Below are 22,828 nucleotides of genomic sequence, written 5' to 3'. Positions count from 1 at the left end.
GATTAAAAATAAAAAACACATTTAAAATAAAACAGCTAGGTTGAGGCTTACTCAGCAAGTCAAGAGCAATGCGTCTCCTGGCAGCATAAAAGTCAAACTCTATTTCAAAAGGAAACAATCTGAGAATCATGTACCGCAGGCCCAGATGGTATCAACACGGATGTCTCGGGGCTGGCTCCGTCCCCTCTTCCCAGGGTCTCAGAGGAAGCCCCTCTGGTAGCAAAGCTCAGGTGGCGCCTGAATGGGTCTGAGAATGCAAAGCTGCCTCTGTGGAGAAACTGGGCCTGCTTTGGGCAGAGTGTCCGCCCCGGAAGTGGCCTTGATGGTGGGGGGTGGAGGGCTCTTGCAGCAGCCAGGTGCGACGGTGAAACAGGCAGCTTGGGGGAGGAAGGTATTTATGCCCGTGCCAATTGCGTTAATTGGGAGCACACCAACCGGCCATATGTTCCATAGCTGTTCCTGGCATAGGCAAGATAAAGGCCAAAGTCGAAGCTGACTTCTAATGAGAAGGAAGCAGCTGGCGTTTCCAGATAGCCTGTTTCTCAGTTTACAAAGATGCAATTAAATTGCGAGCAGACTTCCCCGCAGCCGAGGTCTGGCAGGCCTGTGGGTCAGGCAAGGTCTGGCGAGATACTCACAGGTGCTCCAGGGCTTCCAGCCCTGAGAACGCTCTCTTGGCCACGGACTTGATCTTGTTTCCAAACAGAGTCCTGCAGTTTCCAAACAGCCAGACGCAGGCGGCATGGGGGTGGAGGATGAGGGAGGGTTGGGAGAAAGAGAACATGCAATTAGCGCGGCGCTGGCTGGCACGTCCGTCCTATGAGAGGCAGGTGGCGGCTGACCTGTGCTGAGCCCATGGGACTGACGGACTCAGGCCTCCCCTCTCAGAAAGGAAATACTTTCAAGTTTATGAGCACGACAGGCTGGGACTGCATGGGCAGGCTGGCAGCATGTCTCTGCAGGGACCCCCAGAGGGGGCAGAGGGGGCAGGGGGGCCGGGCTTCACAGCAGACGTGGGGGTCTTCAGTGACAGGACACGGTGGAGACAGGCCATGAAAAGCAAGGAACCAAAAATTGCTGCCTGCTATGAGAGGTGCATTCTGGGATAAAGGGTCCCCAAAGCAGCAAGAACGCCGGGAGACGGGTTCCGAGGCTCCACAGCTCTCTGCACCCTACATGGGCCGGGCAGCCAGGACGTAGCTACAGCAAGCCACGCCTCTGCCCACGAGAATGACCCTCAGGGCCTGCCCCACAGGTCAGCCCCAGGGCCAAGTGATGCCTGCACCCCCGAGAAGCGGCTCTGGCTTCCCGGAAATCCCAATCCAGCCTTGACGGTAACTGTTCCAAGTCTCCTCATACCGCCTATTTTCCGATTCGTGGTAACTAATATACAGGGTACAAAAACAATATGTAACATACATGAGTGAAACTGACAGGTTGAGACTTGATTATTATTTATGGCCCTTGTCTATGCTCCTGAAGAACAGTGGCTTTTCTACTTACTACTTGATGAATTCTTTACTTAGTGGAGGGGCAGGTGTGTGATTATAAAGAAAAGTGAAAGAAAAGTAAGAAAAGGAGGCAGGGAGGGAGAGAGGGAGGAGCAGGTATAAAGTATCACTTTTTTTTTTTTTTTTTTTTTTTTTTTGACAAGCAGAGTAGACAGAGAGAGACAGGGAGAAAAGTCTTCCTTTGCCATTGGTTCACCCTCCAATGGCCACCGCGGCCGGTGCACCGCACTGATCCGATGGCAGGAGCCAGGTACTTCTCCTGGTCTCCCATGGGGTACAGGGCCCAAGGACTTGGGCCATCCTCCACTGCACTCCCTGGCCACAGCAGAGAGCTGGCCTGGAAGAGGGGCAACCGGGACAGAATCTGGCGCCCCGACCGGGACTAGAACCCGGTGTGCTGGCGCCGCAAGGCAGAGGATTAGCCTAGTGAGCCGCGGCGCCGGCCCCAGTATCACTGCGTTCTTAAAACTGTATATACTGTGGCATAGTGGTTAAGGCCATGTGGGCACCGGTTCGAGTCCCGGCTGCTCCTCTTCTGATCGAGCTCTCTGCTATGGCCTAGGAAAGCAGTAGAAGATGGCTCAAGTCCTTGAGCCCCTGCACCCATGTGGGAGACCTGGAAGAAGCTCCTGGCTCTGGATTGGCACAGCTCCAGCTGTTGCAGCCATCTGGGGAGTGAACCAACAGATGGAAGACCCCTCCCTCCCTCCCTCTCTCTCCTATCTCTGCCTCTCTGTAACTTTGCCTTTCAAATAAATAAATCTTAAAAAAAAAAAAAAAAAAACCTGTATATGTGAAACATGATGCCTTTTTATAAAAAAAAAAATGTTGCCCGGCAGCCTGCGTGTGCTCCCCGCATTTCATTAGGACCAAATGCGTCCTTCTTCTGTGAGGCTGCCTACTGCACAGCGAAGCCTTCGCTAGGTTGGGGAGCTCCTAGACTGTGATGGGTCCTGGCAAAGCAAAGAATCCAACTCCCCTCCCCGCTGTCAGGCTCTGGAGAGAACCTACGGAGACACTCCCTCCTCCCTGTGGTGCAGCCAACCACCACAGACAACCCAAGTGACCACCAGCCACGTGGGCGCTTCTTTAACATCCCCGGGAGTGACCGAGTGACCGTGGGGCCTGCTGAGACTGGGAACCGTGACGTGACGGAGAACCTCCAGAGCAAGCGAGGGTTTAGACCCTCACCGGCTGGGCAGATTTCTCATCCAAGAGCCCGGGGATCAGGGGGAGGCTCTGAACTGGAGCCCAGCTCTGCCTTCGGCCTGCACCAAGGCTGAGACCCACAGGTGCGGACCAACACCAGCCCCTCTCTAAACGGAGGGGAGGAAAGCAAAGGAAACAAGCCCCAGAGAAAACCAAAGAACACAGGTTGGCCTCGCATGGCTCAGCCCAGGGGCTCCGGAGGGCAGGGGGCGGGCAGGGTGCTGGCCAGGTCTGCACAGGAGGCTGCCTGCAGGAGGCTGGCTCAGGCCAGCACAGCCCCCGGGGGGAGCAAACACAGCACACGGGAAGGCCTGCTTCACCTGCTCCCAAGGGCACCCCTCGCCTGCAGGCCAACCTCCGGGGCACCCACACCCCTGGAGGCTCCCTGGGCCTCCTCCATTAGAAGCACATTCCTTGCCCAGGGGCCTCCATAGAAGTAACCCCCAGCAGCCACTGTCATTCAGCCTTCAGACAAAGCGGCACTGTTTCCTGCCTCCGTGGGGTGAAAGGCAAACAGGTCAAAGACTCCTCGGCCTTTGCCTTCTCTCCGACTGTCTCCCTGGATGTGAAAACCATCTAATCCTGAAAGACGCTCTTGAACCTCGCTCGACCCGAACCTTCGACTGTCTAACAGCCCAACCAGACACGGGAAAGCCCGGGGACCGTGCTTCCTCCGGCTCCTGCAGCACAGGACTGGCCGGCGAGCACCAGCTCGTGGGGCACGGAACCCCAGGCGCTTCTGCGAGCCCTGCCAACTTCCACACTTACTCACATCCCCGCGGGCTGGCCACTGTGCGCTCCAGGTCCCCGTAAAAACGCACCGAGCTGTTCAGTGAAATGTCCCGTAAACCAGATCCAGGAAAAAGCTGTGCTTTATTTCATCCATTAAGTATTAGTCACGATGACCTCTTTTACAGTGAGGGCAAGCTGTTATTTCTAATGGTGACAATCGCAATAAAACACGTTCTCAAACTCAATTATGCAGAGGCTAATCATCCCGGGGTGGGGCGGGGTGGGGGGCGGATTACCACAGCCCAGGCCTGCTCCCAGTAGAGAGCTGGGGGCCGGGGGCTGGAGCTCCAGCTAGCTGCGACAGGTCTTAGAGCAGGCTGCTGTGTGGGGGAAGCCGGGCTGTGACGCTGGGCCAGCAAGATGCTCTTCCGTCCCACAGCCAGGGCTCTTGGGGAAAGGCCAGGGGCCTGACCTCCCCAGCGCTGACTTGGACCTGAGGAAGTCACTGCTCAAACTTTCCTCTCATGCATCTCCTGGCCAGCCTGGCCTCCCAAAGAGGGAGTTCAGTATCCGCCAAAGCAGCTGTGGCAGGCACAGGAGGGCAAAGTGGTTCCTGTGCTCATGTTCTCGGGAGTGGCCAAGACACATACACCTGCGCCCAGCCCTCACCTGCTCACCACTGGGCACAGCACCTGGTCAGGCAAGAAATGAGACCTGGCCTCCTTTTCCCAGTCTGCATCCTGCGCCAGGCACTCCTCGAAGGTCCTGAGCTAACTCCACCCCTACCCTCCTCAGCAACGCCACAGCAGGGCAGCCCTGCCACGTGCCAGGCACCTGTTACCTGTCCTCTCTGCCCCCAGTGTGAGACCCAGAAACCCCCCTTCTCTCCTCACATGCTGCCTGTGTGCCCCTGTGTGAACCTAACAATCCCAGGCAAACGAGTAAGAAGAGAGCACACTTCAGTCCTGGAACATTCTTGCCCTGCCAGGAGGCTCCCGGTGGAAGGACTACCCGCAATGGCGGTGTCTGGACAACGCCCATGCCAGGTTGTGCGGCCCTGGTGCTCGCTTTGTCCTCTCCAGGACAACAGTTCCATCTGGCCTCTTGCATGGAGAAGGGACCCCCGGTCCTGGAATAACTCGGTGAAGGCTTGAGCTTCACCTCTCCTTTTGGAAGGCAGATTCCTGATGATCAAGCCTGTAGCTCTTGCTGGACCAAGGGGACTCAAAGCACGGGGCTGTGGTCTCCACAATCAGGATGGGTCATTCCATATGACGTGGCAAGCGGAGAACAGCCCTTCACTGTGGGAACACCCTGTGCGGCTCAGAGCGACACGGGCTAACTAGGTAAAGCTCAGGCGACCTGGAACTGTGGTTTGCATGCAAAATGATGCTATCTTTTAACTATCAACTTGATTGCCCACCCTCCCAGGATGTCCCTGTATCTCCCAGGACCAGGGGACATGTGAAGACCCCACCCCATTTGTATATACAACTGGGGTACCACCCCTCATAAGAGCAGGTGGAATAGGGAGAGAGCCCCCGTTCTGCATGGAACCTGCTGAGAAGTCCCACTCCTGTTTTTGCTCTTCCCGCCATTGACCTAAGTACCACCACTCCTGAATTCTCACTCTCCACCATGGAACACTCCCGGACACATCGCTTTGGTGTGCACTCTTGCACCGTGGAGCTCAGGGAGATTTCCCAGTTGCTGGTATTCTTTCTGGTTTGTCTTTTTCTTTTCTCTAGTTGACGGGAAATTCTTGGGCCCACTCCCGTTGTGTGCCTCTCAGCGTGGGGCATGTTTATTCCCTCATTGCCAAATAAACTCTATTCCTTTTTGTTCATGATACCAGCTTCTGCTTAGCATTTCTCTCTGCAGAAGAATCTGGATTTAAAAATTAATTTATTCATCGCCCACACCAAATGGATCTCAGCAGACTTGACCCGGGCCACACGAGGCAACGCAGTGAGGCAGCTGCTTGTCCCGGCCACGGGCACAAATAGAGCTTTCCTGGCAACGTGGTGAGGAGACTGCAGGGGGAAGGGATCAGAGCCATGACCCGCCTCCTCCTTCCCCCTCTTTCTCCTCCCACGAGTGTTTGCTCAGGACCTACAATATGCCAAGCACAGAGGTCTTCAACTACTGCAGCCAGCAGGCAGATACAGCTACCTCTCCCTACAGCCCATTCCCCAACCCAGCTGGATGATTTGGGGTCAAACCATGGGCATTGCATCGTTTTCTTTTTCTTATCTAAGAAGAAAAGGGTTCTTTTTTAAAAATTTTGCAGCATAAGCATGGTGTTATCAATAACTTCACATACATAATCATAGTAAAGAACTTCTGCTAGCGCCCCCGTTTCCCCCAGGGGATTCATCTCTATTTAGAAGAGTGTACAGAGCCTGTAGCAGCAAGACGGTGATCCGAGGGGCTGCGTGGGGAGGTGTGGGACCCTGGAAGAGGTCAGTGTGGGGCCCATGGCTTGGGTGAAGCCCACATCAAACAGCACAGCATGGGAGAGGAGAACTGGGGCTGGGCTGACTCGCTGGGGCACACACACAGCCGCCGGACCTTGTCTAGGTAACAGAAACAGGAGCACCAGGGAACAAAGACTTGAGTAGGAGCCAGCCTGACAGCAGTCCCAGGGCCCCGCAGCCTGCAAGCTTTCCTCTTGTGGCAAGCAAGAGCCTCCTGAAGGCCGCAGCACTCAGGTAGTAGCTTGAGGGCCTACTAGGGTACAGACCCCACAAAGCAGTGGAATAGCTCGTCAGGTGCTTTTAGCCTGGAGATCACATGTGCAGCCTGTGGGCTTCGCTTGTTAGCAGCAGGTATGTACCCACTCCACCTGGCTGCTTCTAACTTTTTTTTAAGATTTATTTATTTATTTGAAATGCAGAGTTACACAGAGGTGGGGGTGGGGGGGCTTCCATCTGCTGGCTCACTCCTCTTATAGCCACAATGGCTGGAGCTGGGTCAATCCAAAGCTAGGAGCTTCCTCCAGGTCTCCCACACAGGTGCAGGGACCCAAGCACTTGGGGTACCTTCTACTATTTTTCCAAGACACAGCAGAGAGCTGGATAGGAGGTGGAGCAGCTGGGACTCAAACCGGCTCCCACATGGGATGCTGGCACTGCAGGCGGCAGCCTTACTACACCACAGTGCCAGCCCCTGCTTCTAGCTCTTCCCAAACTCGCTGTGCCTGGGTACAAGGAACCAGGAGGCTGGGGGAAGACAGCACTGCTTTAGGAGTGAGAGATGACAAACTGGTTTGTACTTCTGACAAGCCATCAGCACAGGAAGCTGGAGAGGCAGCAGGATTTTCGGAGAGCCAAGCGAGCTGACCACGCATCACTACCCTCTGGGCAGGAGAGGTGTGAGAAGGCACACGTTTCCAAACCCATCAACGGCACCTACACACAGAAAGACACTCCCCCACCAGAGCCTTCCCTAAGGCCTCCAGCTTCACCAGGGCTCTCAAAATATTTACTCGGCTCAGCTCCCTGTCACTGCACAAGAGCTGCGAGGTGAGTGGTGAGGTCTCGTCTCTCGGGGCCTCCATGCCGCCTGTTGCCAGTAAACAGCAGAAGTCACCCCAAACCTACTCCTGTAGGCCCTTTGGGAGGCAACTCGCGGCAAGTGCTGCTGAGATGCAGGGAGAAACAGGGTGGGCCGAGGGAGAAAGCATGGGGGCCCATGCAGCCGGACAGGCAACTCCTGACTCTGCCACCTACCAACCGTGCCGTCTCAGGATCTCTGCCCTTCTTCCCACAGAGCCGGCCCCGGGGAGCCCCTCAGACACCCCCACACACTGCACAGGGCCTCACAGCAGAATGGCTGGCTTCTACCGGTGGGACCAAAAAAGACTCAGCCCGGAGGATTCCTAAACAGTCTGTTACACTAGGAAATGCATGCTCCATTTGAGATTGCAACTGACTACAAACACTATTGCCAGGAGCATCAAAAGGCACCAGGTGATACACTTCTAGAAACTGAGAGGCTGAGGCTCTTTCGTGCAAAGGACAAAGAAAACTTGAGCTGTCTTCACTTCAGTTCAGAACCAAACCCCAGAAAATCTGACAAGCCACCATGTGGCCAAGACCTCAGCTCCAGGGTAGCAAGGCAGCCAAGCAACTCTGCAGGCGCCTCCAACTTCCCCCAAACTCGGCCCACCCTACACCCGAAGTGCATGGGGCATCCCTGAGGCGCCGTCCCATAGGCCTGTGCGTGACTGCGTGTGTAAGGACATACGTGGCTGCGTGCACTAGCCTCACACACGGGCGCCCTTGCCATACTCACAGCTTGCTGAGGTGGTCCAGCCCCATGAAGGCGCCGCTGGTGTCCTCGATCGTGCCCGCAATCTCATTGTGGTCCAGATCCCTGGAGAGAAGACAATGAAGGTTTTTCAGACCAGGCGGCCGAGTGCCCCAGGTAAGGGAGAGGAACAGGGGTGGCTTACACACGTGCTGCCCCTAGGAAGCTAAATGCAGCCGTGTGCACCCCGAGGCTCTGGCACCAGGCTTGGGTTGGAGGAACACGGCCCTGGCAAGGCAGCCCGGCTCTGCACCCCTCACGGCGCGGCCTGGCTACACAGCCTCCCAGCCAAGGCAGCCCACGCCTCAAACACAAAGCCTGCCCAGCCCAGCCCTACCTTGCCTATGGCTTCCCAGCTGGCGAGGTCCGGCTCCCGGGAAGGGGAGCAGGGCAGGCGGCCCATGGAAAAGCCCATGTGTGTTCCGCCCCTGGAGTGGACAGCTGGGCTCTGGCACAGACAACCAGCCCAAGAGGTTCCTTAAGGTTCCCCCTGCTCACACATCAACTAGAGCCCCAGTTTTCTGGACTTCACCAACAAACTGTGGAAGGCTCACGAAGGAAAGGGACCATGAAGAGGCCCCGGGACCCCGCCCGGGCCCCCACTCAGTCCCCTCCTGTGCTGGCCAGCAGGTCTGGAGCCCAGGGCCCAACTCACGAGGCCCACACAGCACTGACTCCGAGCCAGGGAGGACATCTGGGTGCTGAGTCAGACTTGTGACCCACTCGCCAGGATCGGAGAGATGAGGCCAACTCCTCGGCCCAGGCTCCTTCGGCAGTGCAAATCCCAAGGCCGATGAGTCAGCCTCCTCCCCCAGCCTCCAAGGGCAGGTCACAGCGCCCAGGCGAGACACATCGCACCTGGCGAGCAGGCCTCCCTCCTGCACACGGTCCGTCCTCCCCAACTTTCCACAGGGCCCTTGCTTCCTCAACTCTCCTCTCCCGAGCCCTTGCAGGCCCAGGCCGGGAGCAGGAAGGGATGCTGCTCTTGGCTGCAGAGAGCCCCTTCAGGAGTCAACGCTGCCAGCAGGGAGGGAGCGCTGCTCAGTGAAATGCTTGCTTGTGACCTTTATTTTACAGCAGGAAGCTCAAAGCACTGAGTGTTGGCTGCTGGAAGGGACTTCTTTCAATGGGTTCCTCCCTATTATCTTCATGCTGGGGGAAGAAAAAAAAAAAAAAGAAAAAAACAAGGAACCTGGGGCTGGGGCTTTGTGTCCCTGTCTCTGCTGCTAGCCCCGGCTGCCAAGGTTTTTCTCTTTCTGGCCAGCTCGGTCTGAATGTTCCCGGCCTTGTTATTCAGGCCTCACAGGCTGACCTCGGCGTCAACAGCTTGGCTTCCCGGCTCTTTCACACTCCCCAGCAATGGCTCGACATGAAAGCTGGCTCTGCCAGGTGCAGGTGCAAAGGCCTTCCTCCTCCTCACACTGGGGCAGGCCCATCTCTGCAGCGGAGGGTGCCCGGGAGGGAGGCCCCCGAAGCCATGACCACTGAATGCTGAAAACCACATGCCCCCCCCCTTTGAGGAGGCTTTATGCTCAGACTTACTCGGGACTTCTGTGAAACCAGCAACTAGAAAGTCTTAGGAAAGTCTCAGAAAAGCCTTCCACAGCAACTTCTAGCTATCCCACTGAGAACACAGAGGGAAATGGCACTGTCGCTTCCTCTCCGGGAACCCATCCCCTAGTGACGCGCAAGCAAAGACATGGGATTCCCTGAGACCTCCTGGGTGCAGTGGGTGCTGGACAAATCCTAACGCTGGGATCAAAAAACGACCCCCAGCATTCCCTTGGCTTAGAAAAAAAATTCCAAACTTAACAATGGAAGTCCCAACTGGAAGGCTCGAGCCCCATGGCTGCTGTGTTGGAGGTGGCCGCAGGAGCTCACCGTGGGAAGCTCTTCCCCAAAAGCAGAGTGCCAGCAGCCTGCTTGCACCACGCGGGGATGACGGCTCGCAACCGCAACGGTTGGCAGTTGTCAGCCTCTGTGAGCCCCACCCCAGGGATGGAGGGAGGGTCTGCGGCTCGACCCGTTCCTTCTCAGGGGATTCTATCAGAGTGTGCGGCTTGGCACGTGGAACCAGCCAGCAGCGGATTCAACCCTGACTTGAAGGCAGTGACGATGGGCTCTGCTCTGCTGTGCTCTCTCACTCGGGGGCCCCTCCGTTCCGTCAACCCCAGAGCGAGAGACGTACAAGACGCGCAGGTTCTTGAGTCCCTTGAAGGCGCCCTCGGCGATGTGGCTGATGGCATTGTGGCTGAGGCGCAGGACGCTCAGGCTGCTCAGCTCGGCCAGGCTCTCCTCGTCCAGCCGCGTGAGGTTGTTGAAGGACAGAATCCTGAGCAACGGGAGGGCGGAGCGGGGTCACCGTGAGGTCACACAGGGCTGCCCACCCCTGCCCTCCCCTCTCCTGAATATATAACACCTGGCCGGGTCTCAGAGAGAAGGACATACAGAGGCACTCATGTGCACACGCACGCGCGTGCGCGCACACACACACACACACACACACACACAGAGGGATCCAGAGAGTTCTAGTGGCCATGCAGCCAGACCCCCACCAGAACCCAACGTCCACTGAGCCTGACTCCTGGAGTAGTCACACAGACCTGGGTATACCTTGAGCTGTGAGGACCACACAAGACCATACAGCACGAGAACACTCAACGCTCCAACCCCTTCACGCTGGTGTCCACGCTGCTCTTGATTCGAATCATGGAAGAAACACCTCTCCAGGCAGAGGCCAATGACTCTAGGCAGGACCCCCTCAGGTTCTGAAGGTAAGCAAGGGAGCCCCCGACAGACTCCCTCTGTCGGCCAGCAGAGGGCACCACTAGCTAGCCCCTGCCTTTGGACAGCCCTAAGAGAGCCTCAGCTTAGCTAGGTCACAGGAGCAGCACTGGGGGCTCACGGCCAGCCCTGCTTGCCTTCACCCCCTGGGTCTCTGTAAGCACACAGGAAACACGCCCTATAATCTTACACTTGACGCATGTCAGCATCAAGCCCTCCTCCCAGTGCTCCTGCACCTCTGACACAGCCCTGAGTGGTTGCTCGTACTGGTGAAATACGGGAAATCTAGACTGGGACAGGAAGAAGGAAAGTGAATTCAGAGAAGATTAATGAGTTTTTAAAGGTGGCAGGAAGCAACATTCTTTGCCTCCTGGAGAAATAAGTCATGGTGTCTGTCAATCACAAAGACCTGGCAGGAAACCAAAATCATATCCCCACCTGCAATTAAAGAATTAAGCTTAAAAGGATGGCAGGAAACACACACTAAAAAGCAAATCCCAAATCTGCCTCTGAGGTTACATGGATATGGATATGGGACAAGATGCTAGCACTGGCCAAGGCACACGTCCATGACACTTCCTGCCCCTTCTAGAGGGCACCAAAGGGGATCAGAGGGGAATAGGGAACCCAAAGGCCCGCCCCAAAGGGAGTACGCCTCTCCCCACGGCTCGCACACCCTCTGGCGTGTCACACAGGACTGCTCCCGCCCTAGCTGTTAGCCTGGCTCAGGCTTGGGGCACTTGAAAGGCCTCTCTCGCTTCCCCACACCTTTCCGCCCCAGCCAACAGAAAACCAGCAGTCTCTAAAGGTTCCTGGCGGGGTCACAGCCCGAGCAAAGAGCTTGTCGGGAGCCATCCAGTAACATGAGATGCACAGGGCAGGGCTTCAGGCCTAGTGTCAGGAAGCTAAATCCAAAGTTAACACATAGGAACGCATGTGCGCGCACACACATACACACACACACACATCCAAGCAAAGTGAACACAAGCAAAGGGGCAGGACACCTGCTTTTTGCATTAGATAATGATGGATTCACTGAAAGATGAAGTATAAACTCCAAGTCAGTGTAGACTCTGTGTGTGTGTGTGTGAGACAGGGAGAGGGAGGGGGAGGGGGAGGGGGAGGGGGAGGGGGGTAAAGAAGAAAACAACACCAGCTGCGACAATCAGCATGAAGCTGAAACACCCAGTTGCGTGTGCCCGTTGAGGCCGAGAGAGAGAGAGAGAGAGAGAGACAGACAGACAGACAGACAGACAGACACAAGGCAGAGGCTTGGCACTCCACAGTTGTTCCCGGCAGTGTGTGATCTTTCCCCACAGCCAAGCCTAGAAAATGATGGAAAACGAGGAGTAACCCCACCCCAATGATACCGAAAAATAAACGACTGGGTTAAACTACAATATATTGAACTACATCCAGTGTAGACCTGCCTTTTTCCTCCAAAACCCCACCTTCTAGCCAAGGGATAGAAACGGAGGACATCTGTATGTTCACCGAGTCCTGACACTACCGCTTTCATGGTCAGTAACTACACTGCAGCGTGAAGGGATGGCCACAGCCTCACCCCAGCTTTCCGCTACTGATCTCAGGACACAGGGCTTAACAGTTCCCCAGCCCAACCCAGGAGCCCCATCTGGGAAGCTCCAAAAGGAATGAAGGGACTGTTCAGCTCCGAGTGAAATATAAGCACACAGTGCTGGCGACCAGGTTCTTGGACTGCAACACAGGGAAAGAGAAGGAGCCAAGTGCCTTGGCACCTGGTCTAAGGGAAGAAAGGCGGAAATTGGAAGGGCATGTACAGTGTTCCACGGTCCGTGTCGCCATCACGGTTTCACTGTCCTACTCGACACTGATTTCTGTATTTAAGGCCAAACAGCCCCTTCCACTGAAGTGCGTGCTTCTTGGTGTTGCCAGGGACGTGCAGTCACACTCAGAACACCCGCACTTGAGAACACCTTGCCTTCCCCAAGGAACTTTCTAGAAACCCTACAAAGCTACCCCTGCAGCCTCTGCTCAGCTGAGGGCAGACAGAGGCAGAGTGCTAACTCCTCCTGAGACACGGTGCTGTGGAACGGGCCAGGCTAGAGCGTTCTGGGCTCTGCAGAATCCACCTACAGGCCCTGTCTCTAGTCACTGTCACGGGCTGAGACTGGAGACACTCACAGCTCATGCAGCTTCTGGCAGAAGCTCCAGCCATCCCGGTGAATCCGAGAGATGGAGTTGTTGCTGAGGTGGAGCTGGTGCAGGGCGGTGAGGCCGTAGAGCGAGCCGCTGTTCACCTCCACCAGGCTGTTGTACTCCAGGTGCCTGCAACGACAGCCACATACACACAGGATGAAGAGGGGCGCTCACTCACTCACTCATTCACTGCACAGATAGCCAATGAGCAGCTACTCTGTACTGGACGATATGGTGTAACAATGCATGAGCAAATTGCAAAGTCCACTGTGTGTGTGTGCATGTGCGTGGGCACGGGCGTGTGTGTGTGTGTGTGTTCGTGCACAGGAGCTTCGAGAAGACAGGTAAACCAAAAGAGATGCTGGCAAATGCCAGGAAAAACGCAGTTCAGCAGGCAAGAGGAAGCTTCTTAGAAGTGACTTTTTTTTTTTAATCTGTAACAGTGAACCAGACAGGAGTTTCAAACAAGCGCAAAGCCCATGAAAAGAGGAGAAAAGAGTAGACTAGGAGGTAGCTCATGATGCCATCCCGTTCTTACAGATGACTCAACCACAGCTGGGAAAAGCTAGGGGGCTTGCCTCAGACTCCACAGCTCAGCAAGTCACGAGGGACCAGAACTGACTGAGATCCAGGTGTGGCTGACAGAGCCAGATCTCGGCCCTATTATGACAGGAGACCCGGCTCTAGCTCTGGGGCCAGCTACCTGGGTCTCAATATTAATTTGGCCACTTTAATGGCTGAACAGACCTGAATATCTGTGAGTTGGTGACATCCACAAGTATGGACTTCACAGGTGCATTATGGGAACAAACCATAGGACACACGTGAGAATATTAGCATAGTGCTAAGACTTGGCTCTCAAGTTTATTATGTCAGTAAAAACAGTCTCCAACTAAGGATGACTTAAATGACGCCATTTCAACCTTTTGATGATGCAAAAGAGATACATTCAACAGAAACTGTAACCTTCATGTTGAACTTGGAGCTTTCACCTGGCTCGTAATATACAGTAAGATCCTGTATCTCCTGGAGCTGGGCTGCAGCAGAGAACACACTCCCAGTCAGACTCTGGCCATAAAGGGAAAATGACGCTTCACACCACCCCGTGCTGAGCCGGAATAGCCAGCAGGTGACACGGACTGAATGCATGTTTTGTTTTTTTTGCTTGTTTGTTTGTTTTTTAATTTTATTTATTTGAAGGGCAGAGGGAAAAGGAAACAAAGAGGGATCTCCCAAACACTAGTTCACTACCCAAATACTTCTAACATCTACGGTTGGGCCAAGTCCAAGTCAAGAGTGTAGAACTCCATCTGGGGCTCTCATGTGAGTGGCAGGGACGCAATTACCTGAGCCATTACCTACTGCCTCCCGTGGTAGACACTAGCAGGAATGCTGGGATGAGAAGCAGAGCCAGGACTGGAACCCAGGTACTTAGATATATGGTGTGGGCATCTCAAGGAGCTTTCTAACAGCTTAACCAAACGCACACCCCAGAATGCATTTCTGATTCACAGGATTTTCAGCTTCACGATGGGTGTGCCACAATACAACCCCATTGTAAGTCCAGGGGCATCTGTGTGCTGTCACCCTGCTCACTGACACAGCACACCTTAGCCAAGCAGATTTCTGTCCCCAAAGAGGCACTAACTGATATTTCACTCTGTGTTTGGTATTACAAGGATTCTCAGCTTTCAGATCTTGCTTTCTTCCACCTCATTTTCTGCCACTGCTTAGGAAGACAGTATTAATTTATAAAATGACCTCTAAGGCAGCTCATCACCCCTAATTTGTACGCATTTGTTCAACATAAAACCTCAATCACGGTGCCAACTCTTTCTTCTGAGAATTTTAATTTTTAATTTAAATTTAATTTTTAAGGATTTATTTGAAAGTCAGAGTTTGAGAGAGAAAAGGAAAGGCAGAGAGAAAGAGATCTTCCATCCACAGGTTCAGTCCCCAGATGGTCGCAATGGCCAGTGACAGGCCAGGCCAAAGCCAAGAGCCAGGAGCCTCCTCCTGGTCTTCTAGGAGGGTAGCCGGAGCCCAAGCACTTGGACCATCCTCATCTGCTTTGCTCAGGTCATCAGCAGGAAGCTGGATTGGAAGTGGAGCAGCTAGGACTTGAACTGGCATCCACATGGGATGCTGGCATCGCCATACAGCAGCTTTATCCACTGTGCCACAACACTGGCCCTGTGAGAATTCTTTTCAAATCTGAGCCCACCTATCCTGGATTCACAGTGCAAAATGACAGCTTTAAGGACATCAAGTAAAAGCATTTTGAATACATGAAAGCACAGGTCTAGCCACTTCAAGGTGGAGCAGGAAGAGAGTGAGGCCCAGCAGCGGGCAAACGTCCCCGCCCTATGGTGTGTATGGGAGGGGCAGGTGGACAGACACAACGGCGAGGTGCCCAGGACTAGGCCTCCTCTAGCTTTGATCTCATTTACAAAGACAACCTATAAAGGAAGTAAAAGTCGTGATACAGCTGTCCTACTGAGGGAGGTATGGGCTGGCATGAACCAGTTAAACCACTGACCCTAAAGCAGAAAATCTCAGAAGGGCAAGTAAAGACAGTGACATGTGCATTAACTTAGAACTGGCCACCAGCAACACTGAAAACAGAGAGAGCAGGAAGAAAAGCCTTAGGAGGCGGACTGCTTCTTGGGAACATTGAGGTTCGGGGGCAGAGGCGGTGAGGTGGGCAGCGACCACTCTTCCCACCACCATCTGATTTTGTTTAACTGTGAGGGTATGCAGCTCCTAAGGGTTTTAAAAGAGAAGGTCAGTAATCTCGCCTGTGATTGTTTCCCATTATGCAGGCAGCAGGCAGGCAGGCCCATTCCACTGTCTACACATCTGGCTGCTGAAGGCTCCCCCTCCACGAGCTGCACATCTGCACCGGGTGACCTGACTAGCTCTCAAGATGGAAATCCATCTCCGAGGACGAGCTATGGCACTTCTGGCCACCTGCACATCGAGAATGTGAAGCCCAAGATGTCAAGAGAAGGCCTTTCCTGTGGATGCAGGCGTGGACACAACAGTCCACTCTGCAGCTCCATGTGCACCAAGGGAGAGAGGGCAGAGGGTGGGCTCAGACAACCAGCTCCCCCGTCCATCTCTCCCAACTGACCCCACCTAATCCACTAGAACTCACTCCCAGAGATCTTCCTCATCTACTAGCCAAAAAAAAAAAAAAAACCCTGATGATTTGGCTTGGACCCAGAAGACGTGAGCTGGAACCAGCCGAGGGCCCAGCAGGCAGGAGGCTGGGCCCAGCTGAAGCCCTAGGGATCCACAAAGGCAGCAGAGTCGGTCTGGTGCTCTGCCCTGTGCCTGGCCTACAAGCATGTGTGCACACTCCTATACACACAGCAGGCCTGTGCCCCCGGCTCCACAGCCAGGCCAGAGCTCCAGCCCCCACTTACAGCACGTGCATCCTCGACAGCCCCCAGAACGCCCCATCGGTCAGCTTGCTGATATTGTTTCGCTGAAGTTTCAGCACCTCCAGGCTGTCGAGCCCTTGGAAGGTGAGGCCCTCGATTAGCCGAATCCGGTTCCGATTGAGGTCCCTAGAGAGAGAAAGCCAACAAGGTCATGGCATCCCACAGGCATACGCCCCTCCTGCCATCATTCCTAGGTGGGTCCTGCTGGCTTTCTGAGCTGGCAGAGGAATCTCAGTGAAGGAGTCCCTGGGAATCCAGGACACACATGAGTCCAGTGGGTCTCTGCCCACTACACGGGTACCAACGCTGCCACCTAACGCCACTGAGGAAGGAGGATTTCCGGGAGCAGCCAACGTACATGCACTTGTACTCCATCTCCCCCTCCATGCTTGGTCTGCAGCAAGCATGTGGGTGAGCCTCAGGAGGTGGGCGTCCTAGTGACAGAAACCCCAGCAGATGCCTTGACTCAGGAAATACACAACCACTGGGTACCAAAGAGCAACAGTATTTTCCACTAGAAACCACATGGAAACCTCTAAGGTAAATGACAAGTCAACCCAGGAAGCCTGCACACAGGTGGCGGCATCTTATAGCTGGAGTCCACGCTGCACACTCGCTGGGAAGTGGCCAGGAGAGCAAGCGCACATACACTCGGCGGATCCGTCTCGGCAATCCGAGGCGGCCTCCAGCACCAGGCCCGGCTCCTAATTTGCTTTTATTAGGTGTTGCCACAGGGCCATTAGTGATAGTTTACGCAGAACCTTACCAAGGGAGAGTGAGGAAGGGGTCGCATTTAGTAGGAGGTCCTCTGGGGAAAAGCGGCCCCCATAAAGCTCAGCTAACCTTAATTAAACTGCAGGTCTCTGTACTCACAGTTGTGTCAGCCTGGGTAACTTGAATGCTTTTACAGGAAGCTGCGTGATCCTGTTTTTGCTCAGGCGAAGAGTCAGCAGTGACCGTGACAGACCATCAAATGCTCCTGACTCCAGGGTGCCAATGCGGTTGCTCGCCAGGTTGCTGGAACGATTCAGAGGAGAAAATGTAGTGGTTGGGAGGAGGCCTTCCTCATTCCACTGGACCCCCGGACCTGGCCCAGAGGGAGAGGTTCCCACGGACACCTCTGTCCTTGGGAGGCTTCCAGGTGGGGACCCAGAGAAAGGCAGGCGTCTCAGCTGTCCGATGCAGGCCTCACAGCAAGTCTCCTTTAAGACCAGACCGTACTCTCCTCGTGGCTCGCCCAGGAGCATGGGAGAGTCAAGGATGTCCACCTCCAACCTCCTCACACGCTAGCCCTGCCGCCTGGTGGCTGCCCCAGGAGCCATCTGCAGGGTTCCTTCCACCACCCAAGGCTGATGGGAAAAGTCGGGGCAAGCAGAAAGGCCACTAGAAGCAAGGACAGAGTCGACTAAAGCATCTGGACAAACGGCATGTAGTCTTGCCGCACGTCTGCTTTGTGTGATGTATACAGGAGGTACGTTTAAGCCAATTCATCCAAATAATCCTAACGTGCCTCAAACACACACCCTAGTTAAAGGGACCCGGGCAGAGTCCCTCAGAAAGCCAGCAACGCTCCTGAGTCAGGCACATGCCCCTGGCATCTCCTCTGACGAGGCAGGCAAGGCAGACCCTGCTTCTCAAGACCCACTCCAGCCTCCAGCTCAGGCCGCTGCAGCTCAAAGCAGGCAGACTACATCAAGCAAGGAGACAAAAAGGGGAGAAACAATACAGCGGCCATCCCGGGAGCGGCCGTCGCCAGCATCGCTCCTTTGGCCTTCCCCGGACAGATGAGGTTTTCGGACCGAGTGAAAGGGACAAAGAGCAGAGGGAGTTTTCTTGCAGAGAGGGGGAAGGGAAGAAGGCCCCTCTGCGTGTCTCACAGCAGCCACCCAGCACAGGGCGCGCGCAGAGCTGCACGGTTTGTTCTTCACACTCCAGATTAGCGAGGGATAGCCTGTGTGATGGAGACGCACCGGCCAGCGGCTGCCAAAATAGAAAGTCCCTCGTGCTCTCGTGCAGGGAGAAAAGGTCACTGCGGTTCAGTTCAGCAGCTGACAGCTTCTTTGTCCCGAGCAGGGGAGCGTCAGGCTGCAGCTGCACACCTCCTGAAAGCCCCCACTGGGGTTCCACAAAGGCCAAGGCCCCCTGTTCCCCATCCTGGCGCCTTGATGTGGCCTGAGGAAGCCATCACTCCTCTCCCTCCGCTGGGGAGAGACTTGGGAAGCTCGTGTGTGAAGCCTCCTCCTCCTCCCCCCTGCAAAGGTGGGCTGCAGTGACCCCTAACCCAACTGACTCCGTCCTCAGGAGCAAGAACAACATGGGCACGCAGATGCTCGTGTGACGGGGAAACGCCTCTGCAACCTGAGTTTTCAGTTTCTTCCCCAAAGCAACCTTTTCCCACCAACAAGTACTAGAATGCATAGATTAACTGCCCTCTCCAAGTAAGCCCACCGAGTTGTTTTGAAGTGCATGCCACCAGAAAGATGGGCCCTAGGTCTCCCTCCCCTGTCACCCCAGAAAACCTTCTTTTGAAGCTTTCCTGGGAGGCCACCCTGGGAATAGGGCAGAGAACAGGGCCCGTGGTCCAGACAGGCCTGCATTTGAGTTCTCCAAGCTCTTCTCTGAGCAGTGAGCCCCCTACACAGGCGGATACCCCTCTCCCAACCTCAGCTTCAGAGCTGGAAACATCAGAACACCACCAGATTTGGAAACACTCTCTGAAGAGTTCAGCACAGGACAACAGACCTGGGTGCCTGCTGTTTGCCCTGCCATGCAAAGACAGAGGCAGCACGCACCATCCTCACCAACTCAGCCGAACCAAGGCTGAGAACAGACACCCACCCCTTGCCCAGGGAAGCCACAGCCAGTGTGGAAGCAGAGCGCCAGAGTGGACAGCAACCGGAGGCACTTACAGCTCCTTGATGCGCAGGCCGGGCGGAAAGCAGGCGCTGCGGACTTCCGTGATGTTGTTGGAACTCAGATCTAACAGCTCCAAGGAAAGGTATGCCTTCAGCTGACTCCCCTCCACGTTGCGAATCCTGTTGTGTTGCCTGGAACACACAAAGGGGGATGACTCCAGCATTTCTTTTTGCAAAGTAAATGTTATGTGTCCCATCCCGCTGCCTTTGCACACTTTTTCCCCAGCTGCTTTACTCTTTCATAAAATTAGAAATGCAGTGACATTCTTTTAAAGCGAAGATTCCCCACCTCTCATCCCCCTGGCTGGGTACTAGGCAGAACACTCGATCTTTCTGTCGGGGCCAAGTTTGTCTGTCAAGGTTCTATGCCTGAGCTGCTCTCGCCAAGGGCAGGAACACTGAGTGATAAATCGAAGACCACACAGATCAGAACAACATGACCAGAACCCACCGATCTGTTGACCAAGCAAGAAGTGCCTGGTGCCACCCAGCCAGCTCCAGGCCAACTTCTGTGTATAATCTTCAGAACCCAGTCCAAGCCCGTAACTTGTAAGGCATCGGAGCTGAGTTTAATACAACTTATCACTTCATTACATGTCTCACATTTTACCAACACCTACTACATGCCAGGCAGAGAGATAGACACACAGAATTTAAAAGGAAAAAAAAAAAAGATGACAATGACAAAACCCCGACAATCTCAAAGGGGACAAAAAGAGCTATCTGTTCCTGACTCTACCCTTGCCAGCTTTCTGCCTAGGTTTTCTCATCTGTGAAATGGGGCCACAGCCCTTCGCTTCAGACAGGTGGCCCACACAACCTGGAGCAACCGGCAGACACTACAGTGGGTGTTCAGTGTGGAACACTTGCCAAGAAAGGCATTTTCCACCACGTCTTGTTTGCCCTTTCAATCCCCTGTCAAAACCCACAACCAGACCACCCACTCGCCCGTTATGAACTAAGAGAAAGAGGAAAACTGCTCATCAAAGCAGGGAGGAAATGCCCTCTCGTGGGTTAGGCTCCACCTGCTAGATTCACAGCTCCCCAGCCCTAACTCCAGTATCAGGCAATGAAGACCAAGCTGGGGGTGGGGTGGGGGGTACCCCTGGGCCTCCAGGTTCCAGGCACTCCCTCGGGGCCAGTTCTGAGTAAACAGGGTTAGGTCTCGTGCCAATCAAAGCATTCCTGAACACAACACAAGCAAGCCAGGCGTCGCTTAGCAAGTGACATCCCCTTTAAACAAACACTTGACCGAATCAGTTCCAAGAGGCAGAGACAAGCACCTCTTTCCCAGAAGCTCTGGGACTTCTCATCCACCGCTTTGTTGTTTTACACAAGTCTCCCAGGCCCTGAACTCAGAAGTCCATTTACAAGGGCACAGCTCTGAGCACAGAGAAACTTCTTGGAATCAAAGGACTCTCCCTTCACGCCCGCCCCAACCAGCTACTTCCCTCCAGCTCTTTATTAAGTTATTTAAGAAAGATGGTCCCTTCAGTTTTCTGAAGAAAGGGGACAGAAAAGAAAAGAGACCCTTTATTATGTAAAGCATGGAAGGAAAAAGAAATAAAGGCCACAGAGCTGGGCCTTATCCGGGAACTCTGAATACAGTACCAGGGAGCCAGGACAAGAGGGAGACCTCTGCAAACAGAGGGGGCGGGGCGCAGCCCCAAGTTGCACAAAGAGGGCTGTGCAGAGGCGAGGCCTCCGGACAGCTGCGAGCCTGCGACACCGCCCTCAGCCCTGCCTCTCTGCTCCCGTCTTTCGTCTTGCACTTTTTTTTCCTTCTTTCTTGTCAGAGGATGTATTCATGGGATCAAACACATTCTGGGCCCCAGGTCTGGATAAGGGCCCCGTGAGGAAGCCCAGTCTCATTCACACACTGGAAAACGTTCCTGGCTCAGCACAGGAGGCCGCCATGGAGATGGGAAACCCGGGTGCATGGGAGAGGGGCGGCAGGAGGTCAAGGAGCAGGGGTGGGGTGGGGGTGCAGCGCTGCTGCTAACAGTGGGGCACATGTCTAAAGGAGGACGCTGAGGCAGGGGGAGCTGGTGGGGCAGTTGGGGCCAGGCCAGCAGGTGCTTCCCAGAGCAAGCTAAGCAACTGGGAACTGCTCACCAGGCAAAGTTACAGGTCCTAGCAACACAGAGACAAGCACAAGAGAATAAGGAGAAGGGGTGGGCACAGGAGGTGGACATCACACCTGGGGGCCATCACACAGTGACCCTAAATTCCCTGATTCAGAAACAAAAGCTAAGTAGGTCATTAGCTAATTAGATTATTAGGCTACTGGCTACAACTTTGGTCCTTAGCCACTTAGAAGTCGAACCCTGACCCAGCAGTCAGAGAGACGCTGTTAACAATGAGTCAGCCTGGCACTCAGAGTCTAAGAGATGTGTATAAACATCTCCCTGACGAGGGACTGACATCTAGCACAAGGGCAGTCCTCTGAATCCATGGGCTCCCCGGAAGCTTCGGATCCAACCAACTACAGCTATCTGGGGAAATGCTGCATCTGTTTTTCTCTTGTCAGTTCTCCCTAAACAACACAGTGTAACAACTCTTCACACAGCGGGTACTCTAAGTGATCTAGAGATGATACACAGTATACAGGAGGACATGGATAGGTTCCAAGCAGATACTCTGCCATTTTAAGTAAGGGACGGAGCATCTGCAGAGTTCAGCATCCACAGGTGTAAGAGTGTATGAAGGGACCTTAGAAAGCTCATGGAAAAAAAAACAATTAAAGAGCTCTGTTTTGATGCAAAAAATAAAATGAAACCTATGCAAAGATTTTTCACAATATGCCCTTTTCATCCACTTTTTGAAGGCTTCTACTATATATAAAAAAAAAAACCCTCACAGGGTAGATATTTTGGCAAAGCAGATTAAACCACGGTGTGCAATGCCAGTATCCCATATGAGCAACGGTTTGAGTCCTGCATGCTCCACTTCCAGGACAGCTTCTTGTTAATGCACCTGGGACAGCAGAGGAAGACAATTCAAGCACTTGGGCCCTTGCCATCCACCTGGGAGACTGGGACAGAGTTCCAGGATCCTGGTTTCCATCTGGACCAGTGCCAGCCACCAAAGTCATTTAGGGAGTGGACAAGTGGACAGAAGATCTCTCTCACTTTCTAACTCTGCCTTTCAAATAAATAAAATAAATCTGGAGAACAAAAAAAGAACCCTTATAGTTCAACAACAGAAAATAAACAACTCAATTAAAACACAGGCAAACTGGGGATAGTGCTGTGGCATAGCAGGCAAAACTGCTGCCTGCCATGCCAGCTTCCCATATGGGCGCTGGTTCGAGTCCCGGCTGCTCTACTTCCAATCCAGCTCTCTGCTATGGCCTGGGAAAGCAGTACAAGGTGGCCCAAGTCCTTGGGCCCCTGCACCCCCGTGGGAGACCTGCAAGAAGCTCCTGGCTCCTGGCTTCAGATCGGCGCAGCTCCGACCCATTGCGGACAATTGGAGAGTGAACCAGCGAATAGAAGACCTATCTCTTTCTCTGCCTCTCCTTCTCTGTGTAACTCTGCCTTTCAAATAAATAAATAAATATGAAGTCTTGCCCATGTCCTCCAAGGCCCTGGGGATCTAGCACATACCCACTCTACTTCCCACTTCTCCACTTGGACACCCAGCCCCACACTGGCCCTCAGACACGTCAGCACTTAAGGTCACCTGTGTGCTTGCTGTTCCCAGTGCTTGGGAAGCAGGCTCCCCGGCCCCCCAGGGATTC

General features: G+C 54.3%; 1 protein-coding gene across 5 annotated transcripts in view; it reads right to left on the bottom strand.

The window, feature by feature from the left end:
- The window catches only part of LRIG1 (leucine rich repeats and immunoglobulin like domains 1), a 118,384-nt gene that overhangs the window by 19,680 nt on the left and 75,876 nt on the right, over positions 1-22,828 (bottom strand). For all 5 annotated transcript variants that reach the window (XM_089305442.1, XM_002713424.6, XM_070050621.2 and 2 more), the window contains 7 exons: positions 19,081-19,218; positions 17,045-17,188; positions 16,154-16,297; positions 12,711-12,854; positions 9,952-10,095; positions 7,749-7,829; positions 639-710 (listed from right to left, as the gene is read on the bottom strand). In XM_089305442.1, the coding sequence (XP_089161568.1) occupies positions 639-710; positions 7,749-7,829; positions 9,952-10,095; positions 12,711-12,854; positions 16,154-16,164 (452 nt within the window). In that variant the 5' untranslated portion in view covers positions 16,165-16,297; positions 17,045-17,188; positions 19,081-19,218. The remainder of the gene's footprint in view (positions 1-638; positions 711-7,748; positions 7,830-9,951; positions 10,096-12,710; positions 12,855-16,153; positions 16,298-17,044; positions 17,189-19,080; positions 19,219-22,828) is intronic.

The sequence above is a fragment of the Oryctolagus cuniculus genome, chromosome 10 (genome assembly GCF_051225735.1).
Source record: "Oryctolagus cuniculus isolate XC-2025 breed Fujian yellow rabbit chromosome 10, ASM5122573v1, whole genome shotgun sequence".
Lineage (NCBI taxonomy): Eukaryota > Metazoa > Chordata > Mammalia > Lagomorpha > Leporidae > Oryctolagus > Oryctolagus cuniculus.
The sequence above is the reverse complement of the archived record's forward strand: the minus strand, read 5'-3'. Positions and strand labels throughout refer to the sequence as shown.